Source organism: Hyperolius riggenbachi, chromosome 5 (genome assembly GCF_040937935.1).
Source record: "Hyperolius riggenbachi isolate aHypRig1 chromosome 5, aHypRig1.pri, whole genome shotgun sequence".
NCBI classification, from domain to species: domain Eukaryota; kingdom Metazoa; phylum Chordata; class Amphibia; order Anura; family Hyperoliidae; genus Hyperolius; species Hyperolius riggenbachi.
The window spans coordinates 89326951-89339253 of NC_090650.1; the positions used below are offsets into that span (position 1 = coordinate 89326951).

At 42.5% G+C, this 12303-nt stretch overlaps 1 protein-coding gene across 2 annotated transcripts in view; it reads right to left on the reverse strand.

Moving 5' to 3' along the window:
- The window catches only part of LOC137518308 (ATP-dependent translocase ABCB1-like), a 169691-nt gene that overhangs the window by 88497 nt on the left and 68891 nt on the right, over positions 1-12303 (reverse strand). For both annotated transcript variants that reach the window (XM_068235985.1, XM_068235984.1), the window contains exons 13-17: positions 7364-7474; positions 7130-7255; positions 3063-3266; positions 698-868; positions 431-592 (exon numbers count right to left, since the gene is read on the reverse strand). In XM_068235985.1, coding sequence (XP_068092086.1) covers positions 431-592; positions 698-868; positions 3063-3266; positions 7130-7255; positions 7364-7474 — 774 coding nt within the window. The remainder of the gene's footprint in view (positions 1-430; positions 593-697; positions 869-3062; positions 3267-7129; positions 7256-7363; positions 7475-12303) is intronic.

Consider the following 12303-nt stretch of genomic DNA (forward strand, 5'->3'; position numbering starts at 1 on the left):
TGTGGGTGCTGGGGGAGGGAGAGGTCACTGTGGGTGCTAGGGGAGGGAGAGGTCACTGTGGGTACTGGTGGAGGGAGAGGTCAGTATGGGTCCTAGGTGGAGGGAGAGGTCACTGTGAGTGCTAGGGGAGGGAGTGGTCACTGGGTACTAGGTGGAGGGAGAGGTCACTATGGGTGCTGGGGGAGGTAGAGGTCAGTATGGGTCCTAGGTGGAGGGAGAGGTCAGTATGCCACACTAGGATTCCTGTCTGGGCCTCTTCACTTGATAGTGTCACAGGAGGCGGAGCTTCCCGCGGGTGGGCGGAGCTTATCGCGACCGGGGGCGGAGCTTATTTTGCGCGGCGAGAGGGGCCTTTTTTTGATGATTCTAAAAAGGGGGGTGCCTGGGCACCCAGAGCACCCCCCTGTGCACGTGCCTGGATATGATTTACCTGAAGCATCACAAGTGAGTAGTAGATTCCCTTCTTATTCATTAGCTCGTCATGGGACCCTTGCTCGACCACAATGCCACCATGGAATCCAGCAATGATGTCAGCGTTTCGAATGGTAGATAGTCGATGTGCAATGACTATAGTTGTACGACCAGCTCTGGCCTAAAGCACAGCACACCGTGAAAATAGAAAACACACATTTAACTACAGCAGCATTAGTCAATCAGCTTGAGCCTGGAAGTAGCTGGCTTTACTTTACTGTATCACCTTATCTAATGCAGCTTGCACAATAGCCTCACTCTGCATGTCCAGAGCTGATGTCGCCTCATCAAGAAGTAGAATTCTGGGATTTCGCACCAGAGCACGAGCGATCGCTATTCTCTGCTTCTGTCCTCCGCTCAGCTGGGCTCCTCTCTCACCCACCATTGTATTGAATCTCTGGAAATAGCACATCAATGAGAACAACTTATTAGCTCTTTTTATTTTGCACTTCATTGGTTTTCACCAGGATTTGTAACGTTAGATATGGTTAGATTGCTCACATAAACTTTATCAGTATCAACAACTTCCAATCCAAGAGCTTACTGAAATCAAATTACAAAAGTGATTCATAAAGTTCTTCCCAGCTACCATATACTGCCACTGTTAGCGGTAGTGCTCACCTGCTAATATACCATGACATTTTGTAGAATCCATGAGCATGGGGATCCACTTCTGAGCACTACCAGTCTACACAGCTTGAGGACATTAGGGACTACTCTGCAAAAGGGGGCAGCTAGGAGAGGATGAGATGACTTATGTTGAGACTGGGGAGCCTTTTTAAAAAGGCTCCCCACATTTAGGATTACAGCTGCCCAGAATCCCCCCTCAGACCAGGGCCGGTGCAGTGTCTGTGGACAGGCACAAGTTGAGACACCAGAATATCTTCAGGCATCCTGCAACTCACAGCACTGCCCCCTTTATTTCCTTGCTACAGTTGACTTTGGATGGAGCAGCAGCGTGTGTACAGAGCATGGAGCAGCTCTGGGGAACATAACAGAGCCAAGTATGAGCACTGCCCTGTGCCCTGCTGTGTGAATGCTCCACTTTCATTAGCAATGTCAGCTGATTATTATCTGTATCCAGACTGCTCCTGATCGATCCCTTGGTCGGTCGGTCGGACGGAAATTGCATTATGTGTACCCAGCATGATGTCCTACCATGTTATTATACTGTATTGTGCATGGCTGAGGGAGACCTTTCAGGAATCCCCCCTTGAAAATCCTGGGTTTTCCCCTGCCCTCCATGCAAAGCGCTGTTAACACTACTGGTGGAGACAGGAGCTCTTTAGACACCCCCCTGGTACCAAAGGTTTACTGGTATAAGGAAATTCAAAAAGCTGGTGAAATGGTAACATTTCAAAAAGGGGTTATGTTGAAATTCCAAATAAGCTTCCTGCTTAATAATAAAAAAAATATTAATAATAATAATACATTATTAAAGTGGACCCAAATTAAAAATACAAGATTTCAGAAATAAAATCTACTTTCTAAATTATAATAATAAATAGCAGCCTTTTTTAATAAAATATTATAAATTCCCTTCCTTTCATATTGCCGGGACAGAATCCGGCAAACTAGTGGAGTAGGTGTTGTCCGGCAAAGGAGGAATTGCTAGTGGCTGCCACCTGTATAACCCTAGTTATGAAAAGAGAAGGGTGAAAAACATGCACTGAAATGCTCATAGGCTTGAGGGAATGTTTGTTTATCTTTGTATGTGTCAGAGTGGTGCAACTAAATATTTTGAATTAAAAAAATGTTTGGTTTGGGTCCACTTTAAGCAGGAAGCTTATCTGGTTGACAGCTTCACTGATACTGAGCAGAAAACCGTTTTTTCTTCTTCTTTTTTTCTACTATGCAATATGTCTGCTTCCACCACTAACTGTTCTGTAATCTGGTGGAAACAGTGAACACATATGTCATGGCTTTGGGAATAACTATTTGAATAATAAGGAATTTGGAGACAGTCTGACTTTTGTCAAATCATTCCAGGTTGCAGATCTGACTGTAGCCTCCATAAATAAAGGTTTGCATGTTATTAGTATCACATGATGCTAACAATGAATTAATTAATGTATATTTTCTCATGTACATCTACAGGACTGTACAAACTAGGGTTTAAAGAGTAACTCCAGTGAAAATAATGTAATAAAAAAGTGCTTAATTTTTACAATAATTTTGTATAAATGATTTAGTTAGTGTTTGCTCATTGTAAAATCTTTCCTCTCCATGATTTATATTCTGAAATTTTCATATGGTGACATTTTTACTGCTGGCAAGTGTGGTCACTGGAAGGAGATGCTGCTTGCATTTTTGGCCGTTGGAAACAGCTGTTATTTCCCACAGTGCAAAAAGGCTCCCACAGTGTGATGTCAGTACCTCAGTGCTGTGAGGCGCTGACATCACACGGTGGAAGGGGTTTCACCCAAAATCAGCCATAGAGAGCCCCCTAATGATCCGTTGGAGAATAGATTTCTCATGGGAAAGGTACAATCAGCTACTGATTGTGATGAAGTTCAATTCTTGGTTATGGTTGCTCTTTAAGTCATTTGTGAATTACGGTTGCCCACAAGGACTGTACAATGTATACCTACTTCGGGTAGTTTTGAAATGAAGTCATAAGCATTGGCTTCTCTGGCTGCTTGCTCAATATCTTGCTCTGTTACTCCATCTCTACCAAAGCGGATGTTTTCACCAATAGTTGTTCCAAACAAGACTGGCTCCTGGCTGACCACGCCAATGTTATCTCTCAGCCATTTCACATTGAGGGTGCGGATATCTTGTCCATCAACCATGACCTAAGTATGAAGGATTTCATAAAACTATCAGTGTCTTTAATGTTCCATAAGTGTTCCAATATTGTCATGTCCAACTACACTCGAGGCCACCACTACTGTTCAAGAGCACTTGAGCACATAAGTCAAGCCATACAGCTGGTCTAATCACCCCACATAGGTTCAACTGGACTAATTTTTTTATGACCCTTACTAGTACAAAGGGCGCTAGACCACGGCCACCACCTTCCCACAAAGCGCACACAGACGCATCTCCCTTGCGTGTCCCACACCACTGTCCGAAGTATATGCACACAGGGAGATGTTGCTTACATGGCAGTTGAAAAAAGGTGTTATTTCCCACAATGAAGTTCACAGGCAGCAAACTGTCAAATCTGGAAGCAACAGGGGTTTTATTATATTGCTTTCAGTACTTTTTCAGTTTAACTGACTGGAAGGAAATTACCAGACAGTTCTACATGTATCCACTTAGTGCAGCCAGCAGACTGTCTAGCTTGTTGATAGAATTTCCTCCCTGCTTCAATAGATTTGTCATACTACTATAAGTTCTCAGAACAACTCTTTTTAACCACTTCTCAACCACAGGTTATTTTTTCCTTAAAAACCAGAGCAATTTTCACCTCATGCTCCTCCCATTCATTCGCCAATAACTTTATTGTTACTTATCACACAAACATTATCTATATAATGTTTTTTCGCCACAAATTAGGCTTTCTTTGGGTGGTACTTTTTGCTAGGAATTATTTGATTTTATATGCATTTTAAAGGGAATGATAAGAAAAAAACATGAAAAAGTCACTATTTTTTCAACCATTATAGTTTTAACTGCCTAACGACTGCTCAACGCCAATTGCGTGAAGTGCTAGAGGCGGAGATTGCAGGGGATTGCACGTGTCTATATGCGCTCATCCCCGCTTGCATGACGAAGCTCCGCCATCAGCCTCCCATCGGCGATCGCCGCTAGGGACTGTTAGATGGCGAAATTGCCGTCTAATAACACTGTAGAGCGCTGCAATCTAATGCAGCACTGTACTGGGGACAGCCGTGTGACATGGCTGTCCATCTGGCCGGCAGAAAAGTGATCCGCTGTCATAGCTTAAAGCCACGCTATCATGCTAATTGGCTGGCGGGGGGAGGGAGGGTTAAAAAAAAAACTGCAAAATGTAATGAAAAATAAACAAATAAATATTTTAAAAAAAATAAATAAAAATCTCTGTTGGTGGGCTGCAGTGGCCAATTTTGTAAAAAAATGGCCTGGTCACTAGGGGTGTTTAAGACCGTGGTTCTCAAGAGGTTAGCATAAATTGTGCTATGGTAGATAAAACTCACACACATTATTTGCTCATTTGTCCCAGTTATTACAACATTCAAATTGTGTCCCTTGAGCAATATATGGCGGTAATATTTAATCTGCAAATATTTTTTCGGTCTAGGGATTTTTAATACTATATCAATAATTACGAGCCTTTATTTACAAAAATAAAAGTACTATACCCTCATGACATGCAAATTTAAAAAAAAGTCCACTATTTATGAATTTTTAAAAAAAATGGTTTCATTTTTTTTATTTTATTTTTTACAGGTGTTTTATTTTGATAACTATTTATTTGGTAGTGCCCAGCCAGGGCACTATCTGCACAGAGTCTGTATGGGTTTCCCCCGGGCACTATGGTTTCCTCCCATATCCCAAAAACATATAGAGAGGTTAATTGGCTCCCCCTAAAAAATTGGCCCTAGACTATGATACATAAACTACATGCTACAAATATAGGCATATGACTATGGTAGGGATTAGATTGTGAGCCCCTCTGAGGGACAGTTAAGTGACAAGACTGTATATACTTTGTACAGCACTGCGAAAAATGTCAGAGCTATATAAATACTAAATAATAATAATAGTAACTATAGGGTAGGGGTGTAATAGGTTAAAAATTAATAAAAATCTATGTATTTATATATATAAAAGTGTATACGGGTGTATTTTTACTTTTTGGCCACAAGATAGCACTACACTAAGTTCCCGTGTACTGTAAACAGCACACGGGAAGTAGTAAATTCATCTGTTTACTTTCACTTTGTGAATGGAATTCTGTGTCTGGCTGACGTTGGCTTTTATTCATCACAGGCACTGTGATTGGGTTTGGGAACAAGCTGTTCCCGTTCACTGTTCATGGAACGGCGGGATTGCGACGAAGTTGAACGGGAACAGCACGGCTATTGCGATCAGTAGTGATAAGAAACAAATACGTATTTCTATGCCCCTGATCTGCAAGTGAAGTATACAGGGGCACAGATATACGTAGCAGCGGCCCGGAAGAGGTAAAAAGAGTTAGCAGAGGTGTATCTACAGGGGCACACGTCTGGCTTGTGGGCATCTCTTACTTTATGAAACTGGGGGAGTGGCTGTACAAAATTAGTGGTGTTCCCCATGAAGATTCCTTCTTTCTCTCACAGAAACTGAGCTCTGCTGTCCAGTGTCACATGACATGAGGGGTAGGGAGGGAGCAGAGCAGGTCAGTTCAGAGGCAACAGACTTGACACTGGTCAGCATAGACACAGGTAAGCTCTAGCAACACTGCTAGTTCTGCGTGTGGGCGGTGCTTGTAAATAAGGGCTCTATAACAAGATGGCTGTTAGTTACTGGGGAACTTGTCTCTCATTAGGGATCCTGTCTGTAAATGATTCTGTCATGGAGATGCTGTCTGTCACATGTATCCGTCATTGGAGGGCAAAGTAATAAATGTGGCACTAGCCTACTTGAGGGGACTCAGGAAACCTCATAGTCTTTGTGTCCACTAATTTGTAAGAAATTGGGTACCTAGCAGGAAACACTAAGACGGGAATTGCACATCAGGGCCTTCACCTGGGGCTTTTGGCCACTGGGCTTCAGGCACAGCACTTGTTTTGGCTACCTCCTCCGCTCATGCAAGTTTACTATTCCTATTCGTTTGGTGGTGTGGATAGTGTTTCTTGTTAGCGCCCTATTTCATACAAATTAGTGGTTGCAATCAAATTGCTGCAAGCAGGAAACAGCTGTGGTTTCCTTCAACTCGACTAGCGCCATAACTGCTACAACCACTTCCTCATACAATTGAAAAGGGTTCTTTTTTTCTCTGTTGCCTATATGTGCTGCCATTTGAGGGAGACACTTCTTGTCTTTAGCAACAGGGAGCGAAGAATATATCTTTAGAATGCACCCATCAAAACAAGACTAACATACTCCCATTATAAGTTAAAGAGACCCTGAACTGAAAATCAAAAATCAAAATAACTATACACAGGTCATACTTACCTCCTGTGTAGTCTACTCATCAATCTCTTTCTCCTTACCTGCATCCCATTTGCCCACTGTGATCAATGGAATTTTCCATCCTTTATTTTAAAAAATGGCCATTACCCCATAACAGCTTCCTGGTCAGCATACTGTTAAACTGTAATATCACACCACTTTAGCCATAGGGAAACATGGACATTACCTTGCACATTCAGTTGTAACTGACAGCTGCTGATATATAACTGACAGCAACTGGTTTATTTCAGTTCTGACAAAATATGATAAGAACTGAAAGGGATCACTGTAAGACGAAAATAGTGAGCTTCTGAGAGGAACTGACTGTGAGGTAAGTATGTAATATTCATTTGCAGCGACGTCACGGGTTAATTTTAAATAATTTTACACGCTGCAGGTTCCCTTTAAGCCCGGCTCATACTAAATTTAGTACAATTTAGCATGTTCTACAAACTCGAGTCTATCTTTAGACGTTACTTTATATAGTAAATACCACCCTTTAATTGGTTCTATTTCTGTAACATGTCCTTTAAAATAAGTGGAGATATTTGACATTCCAGAAGAAGAAATGTGATACCTCCCCCTCCGTAGGATCATAGAACCTCTGCAGTAATTGGATAGTTGTACTTTTCCCACAGCCACTCATGCCAACCAGAGCCATGGTCTTTCCAGCAGGAACCTTCAGGTTGAGACCAGTGAGAATCTGTAATATTGATGTAAACAGTGAACATTGAGGCCATGTTGACGGTTTAACAAGCCATATCTGTCAATAACGTCATATAGAACTACATAAATGTGATTTATATCCTACCTGGATATCTGGGCGACTAGGATAAGAAAAGAAAATGTTCCTGAATTCAATATGCCCAGTTAATTTGTCTGGCTTGTGGCCCACAGAAGAGCTGCTATCAATTGGACGAGGCTGAAAGTGAAACCCAACAAAACAATGAATGGCGTATTAGATGAATTCTGTAAAAATGTCTATTTAGGCCTGCTTGAAAGCCTAGCTCTAAGCAAGCAGCTATTAAACAATTGAAATAAGTTTAAAATGTATTAAATATAAAAAAAATGAACTCTAGCTAGCCAGTGCATTTATGGCTATATACAGCCCAGCAGGATAACACAACCATGGGCAGCGTGGTGTCATAGTGGTTAGCATGCTCATCAGTTTGATCCCCAGCCAGGACGCTATCAGTACGGAGTTGGTATGTCCTCCCTGTGTCTGCGTGGGTTTCCTCTGGGCACTTCGGTTTTCTCTCACATCCCAAAATATACAGATAAGTTAACCTCCCTGGCGGTATGATTCTTTCCTGATTTTAGGGTCTAAAAGCGGTACAATTTTATCACATGCTTTTAGACCATAAAAGCAAGAAAAAAAAATCATACCACGACACGAGAGAGCCTGGAGCAGCCCCTGCACTTACGCACCTCCCTGGGATCCAGCGCTGCAGTTCTCCCTCTGTCCTCCGGGTGGCGCTGTAACCCTATAGTGAGATTGCTGGCTGTCGTCATGATGACAGTTGACAATCTTACCAGGGGGATGCTTCGCCTCAGAGGAGAGGAAGAGGAATGGCTGCCAGCATCTGGATCGCCCAGGAGGTGAGTGAGAACAATTCTCTACGTGGACCTCCCGGCAGCTGCCACGAGTGTAGCTCGGGGTTAGCGCTCTGAGCTGCGGTTTTCCACCCTGAGTCTAGCGCATGGTTACCGCTAAGGAGGTTAATTGGCTTCCCCCTAAGATTGTCCCTACACTATGATACATACAGGTACATAGTCCAAATGAAGAAAGACCGGGCCTCGACCTGCATTTTAGGCCAATTGGCCAATTTTTATTTGCAGAACCACAGTGCTAGAGCACAACGTTTCGACCAGATGGTCTTTATCAAGCACTTGATAAAGACCATCTGGTCGAAACGTTGTGCTCCAGCACTGTGGTTCTGCAAATAAAAATTGGCCAATTGGCCTAAAATCCAGGTCAAGACCCGGTCTTTCTTCATTTGGACTGTTGCACCTTTGGTGGATACGGGTGTGGACTGGTTGACTCCCTGGTGCTGTATTAAGAAGTGGGGTTGTAGCATCAAGGTTATACCTATACATACAGGTACATAGACATTTGACAACGATAGGGATGAGATTCTAAACCCCTCTGCGGGACAGTTAAGGGACAAGACAATATACTCTGTACAGAGCTGCGAAAAATGTCAGCGCTATATAAATAATAATAATAATAACCATTTTGCTAACCTCATTTTTCATCACAAAACTCTCCATTTCTATGTGACAAATACAATTGTGTTGTCACTTAACCTGCTGCTTTTGTTGTGCAACAATTTATATTGTGCATTTCTTTATTGTAATTTTTTTTTATTATTTTCCATTCAATAATCACACAGTGTTTTTGTATTTTGTATTGAATTTGATAGTATCTTTATTATGAGCGATGTCTCAGCATATTCCTTGTTATTTGGTTTTTTATTTTTACGCTTTTTGGCTTGATCTTCTCCTGCCGTTTTGGACTCCAGTGGGTGTACTGGATTCTTTGCGTACGTTTTACGCGTTAACAGTTTGTATGCATATTCTTACGCATTATTTTTATGCGAATACGTATCTTTTTGCGTCTTTGCGTAATGTTGAGGTGTTTTTACTTCCGATTGGCGGTGGGCGACTTACTACTAAGCTTTTTTTTCTCCTGTTGAGTTGCTGTTGGCTTGCTGAGCAGGTGGAGCTGGGATTCGAACCTTGGTCTCCTGGAGCCTTTGATCATTACACTATCCAGTCATCTACATCCCTCATTGGCTGGGAGTTGTTTTTTTGGCCAAGCCTACTCTCCTTTACCAGTGATTACCTCCCCTAAGTGATGTCAGAGGGGGTTCTATTTTTATCTGCAGTTCCCCATCAGGTCCTCCTTACTACAGGAACCTGTTGATTGGTCGCTCTTTTTAGATAGTATGCCTGATTGGTCAGTTTGTATCTGACCAGGGGTATATAAAGTGGTGTGTCTATCTAGCATGTCATTATGAGCTTGCAGCTTGACAAAGAAGCATTCGAAACAGGGGGCTGTAGCTGCGTCTAAGTCCATTTTTTTGGCATGTGATTTTAATTAGGTGTCTGAATAAAGAGCTATTTCTTCAAGAGTGGTGCTGCTGATCTTGGTTTCTTTTCCATTCAATACAAATTATATTGAAGCAGAGTGTGAATTAGGGCTTAAGTAGGCAAAAGGCTAGACTTTTTTTTTACCATTAAAGTGGTCTGAAACTCTGACATAACATTCAATAAAAACGTGTTTTCCAACTTTTTATTACCCATACAGTTACCATATTTGCTTTTGCGAACAAGTAATATTGTTAATTTACAAATTGCATGTTCCCAAAGTACAGTTTATCTGCTCTGAAAGCTGCCATTGCATTTTATTCAAGCTGCTTTGTATTATATATTAAAATCTTGTAGTGAGCTGTTCTGAACTATGTGCATGCTTGAAGCAGAGAGAGCTCATTTTCAGTTGTTACACACAACGTAACAACATTGGAATGTAAACGAAAGATAATGTTATCTCCTCTGTGGAAGCCGATCTTGAGCTGAAGGAGCATTCCAGTGCAGAGCAAAATTATGTGTTTCACTGTTTGAATGCTGTTCTGCTACTTTTTTTTGTGATAGTAGGTTTAAAGCTTTAAGGAATATTTTAAAGTAAAGAAGAAATACTGAGTTTCAGACCACTTTAAGGACAGTTTCCACTAGAGCCAAGCTGCCATCTCAGAGACTTGTGCAGCGCAATTACGCATCCAAAACCCTGTCGCAGAGCCATGCACCACTATAGGATTCGGATGTATTATCCAGAATTCTGAAGCAGTGCTTAATTTTTATTTTTTTTTAACACACGTGGTTTTGGAAGCAGTCTACTGATTTTAATAGGCTGTGATTCCGGACCCGGTTTCATGTGCGTGAAATCAGGCAAGATTGACTCTATTGGAAAAAGGCTCTTAGGGCTCGTACACACATCCATGATTGCACGACTTGTATTTTCTGCGCACAAACCAACTTAATAACCCACTCATTTGCATACTGCGCAACAGACTGCACGATATGGTGGCATTCAAAGCAAGTGAAAGCCATGCAAATGACACACGCGGCCACCTGTAACTGTAGACCAACAGTCATGTGAGTTGATCTGCCGGTTGAATCAAGCAAACCGTCTGTTATCAGTTGCTCTTGTTTGTCATGCATAAACACGCCCAAATATCGTCCAACAGATTCAGAATCATTTATTTTGCCAAGTACAAAGGAGTTGTACCCGAAATTGGTTTACAGGTTCTGGAAGGAGGGGGGAGTTGGATGGTGAAATTAAGGGGGGAATATGTCAGAAAGCAAGGAGTCAAAGGCTGCCATACTACAGTGCCACCAGTCGCACTTGGCAATCATCTGTTATCCCTAAGGAGACATCAGGGGGAGGGGGGGGCAGAGGAAGGCGAAGGTTCAGCAGTGGTGGCTCAGTTCTTCCTGAAAGAAACTGACGGTGATGGCTCAAGCTGCGGAGGATCCCAATTGCTGACATCTGGCATCTGACAGTGCTGGCCAAGTCGTTCCAGTTCAAAAAGTGCAGTAGTGTTCATTTCTGTGATGGGTTCCGACTCTTGGGCAGCAGACCAAATTTGGATGATGGTTCAGATGAAAAGTTGCACGTGTGTATGATCCTTTAGGTCTCCAGGCCTCCTCATCTTTTGTTTAGGTTTATATTGTAGTAACATAAATACTTTGGTTAAAAAAAAAACATCCATCCATCAAGTTGAACTATAGTATGGTATTTCTTTTATGTAATTTTTTTTTTGTATTTTATTTTACAGTAAAGTCCGAGAACTCAACTAGCCAGCAGTATCAACCAACCAGCACAAGTCACCTGCAGTACTCACAGTGGTGAACACCAACCACTTAGGCTGTTTGTGGGCTCTGTTGTGCTTAAAGAGAACCTGAGATCACCCCAAGAAAAAAATTACACATACCTGGGACTTCCTCCAGCCCCCATCAGGCTAATCAGGTTCTCGTCATCCCTCCTCCGCCTCCTGGATCGTCCAGTAGAAGCCCCGGTATCTCCGCAAGTTGTGGCGTACTGCGCTTGTGCAGCCTGGCTGTGTGGACCCAGTCGCACTCCCATCACCAAGAGAATTCTGTGCCTGCACAGTACTACTGCGCAGGCGCAGAATGCTCCCATCCACGGGACCGAGACGAGGTGCTTGGGTGGCCGGACTACACCTGCACCGACTGGCCCTGACTTGTGGAGATACCGGGGCTTCTACTGGATGACCCAGGAGCTGGAGGAGGTCGGCGAGTCACCGATTAGCCTGAAGTGGGCTGGAGGAATCACGAGGCATGTATACTATGGTTCCACAGTTCCCCCAAAGTTACTATACATTCATTTACTGTATTTTAACATTTAATACAGAGTTTATGGTATCTATATAGAGAGTAGTATAGTACTGAATTAGCTAGGCCTATTTTTAACATTGAGTCTCAAGCAACCAGAAAGCACACTTATCCAGCACAAGCCGATCCCCATCATAGTTACATAGTTATTTGGGTTGAAAAAAGACATACGTCCATCAAGTTCAACCAGAGAACAAAGTACAACACCAACACCAGCCTGCTCCCTCACATATCCCTGTTGATCCAGAGGAAGGCGGAAAACCCTTACAAGGCATGTTCCAATTAGCCCCAAAAGGGAAAAAAATTCCTTCCTGACTCCAGATGGCAATCAGATAA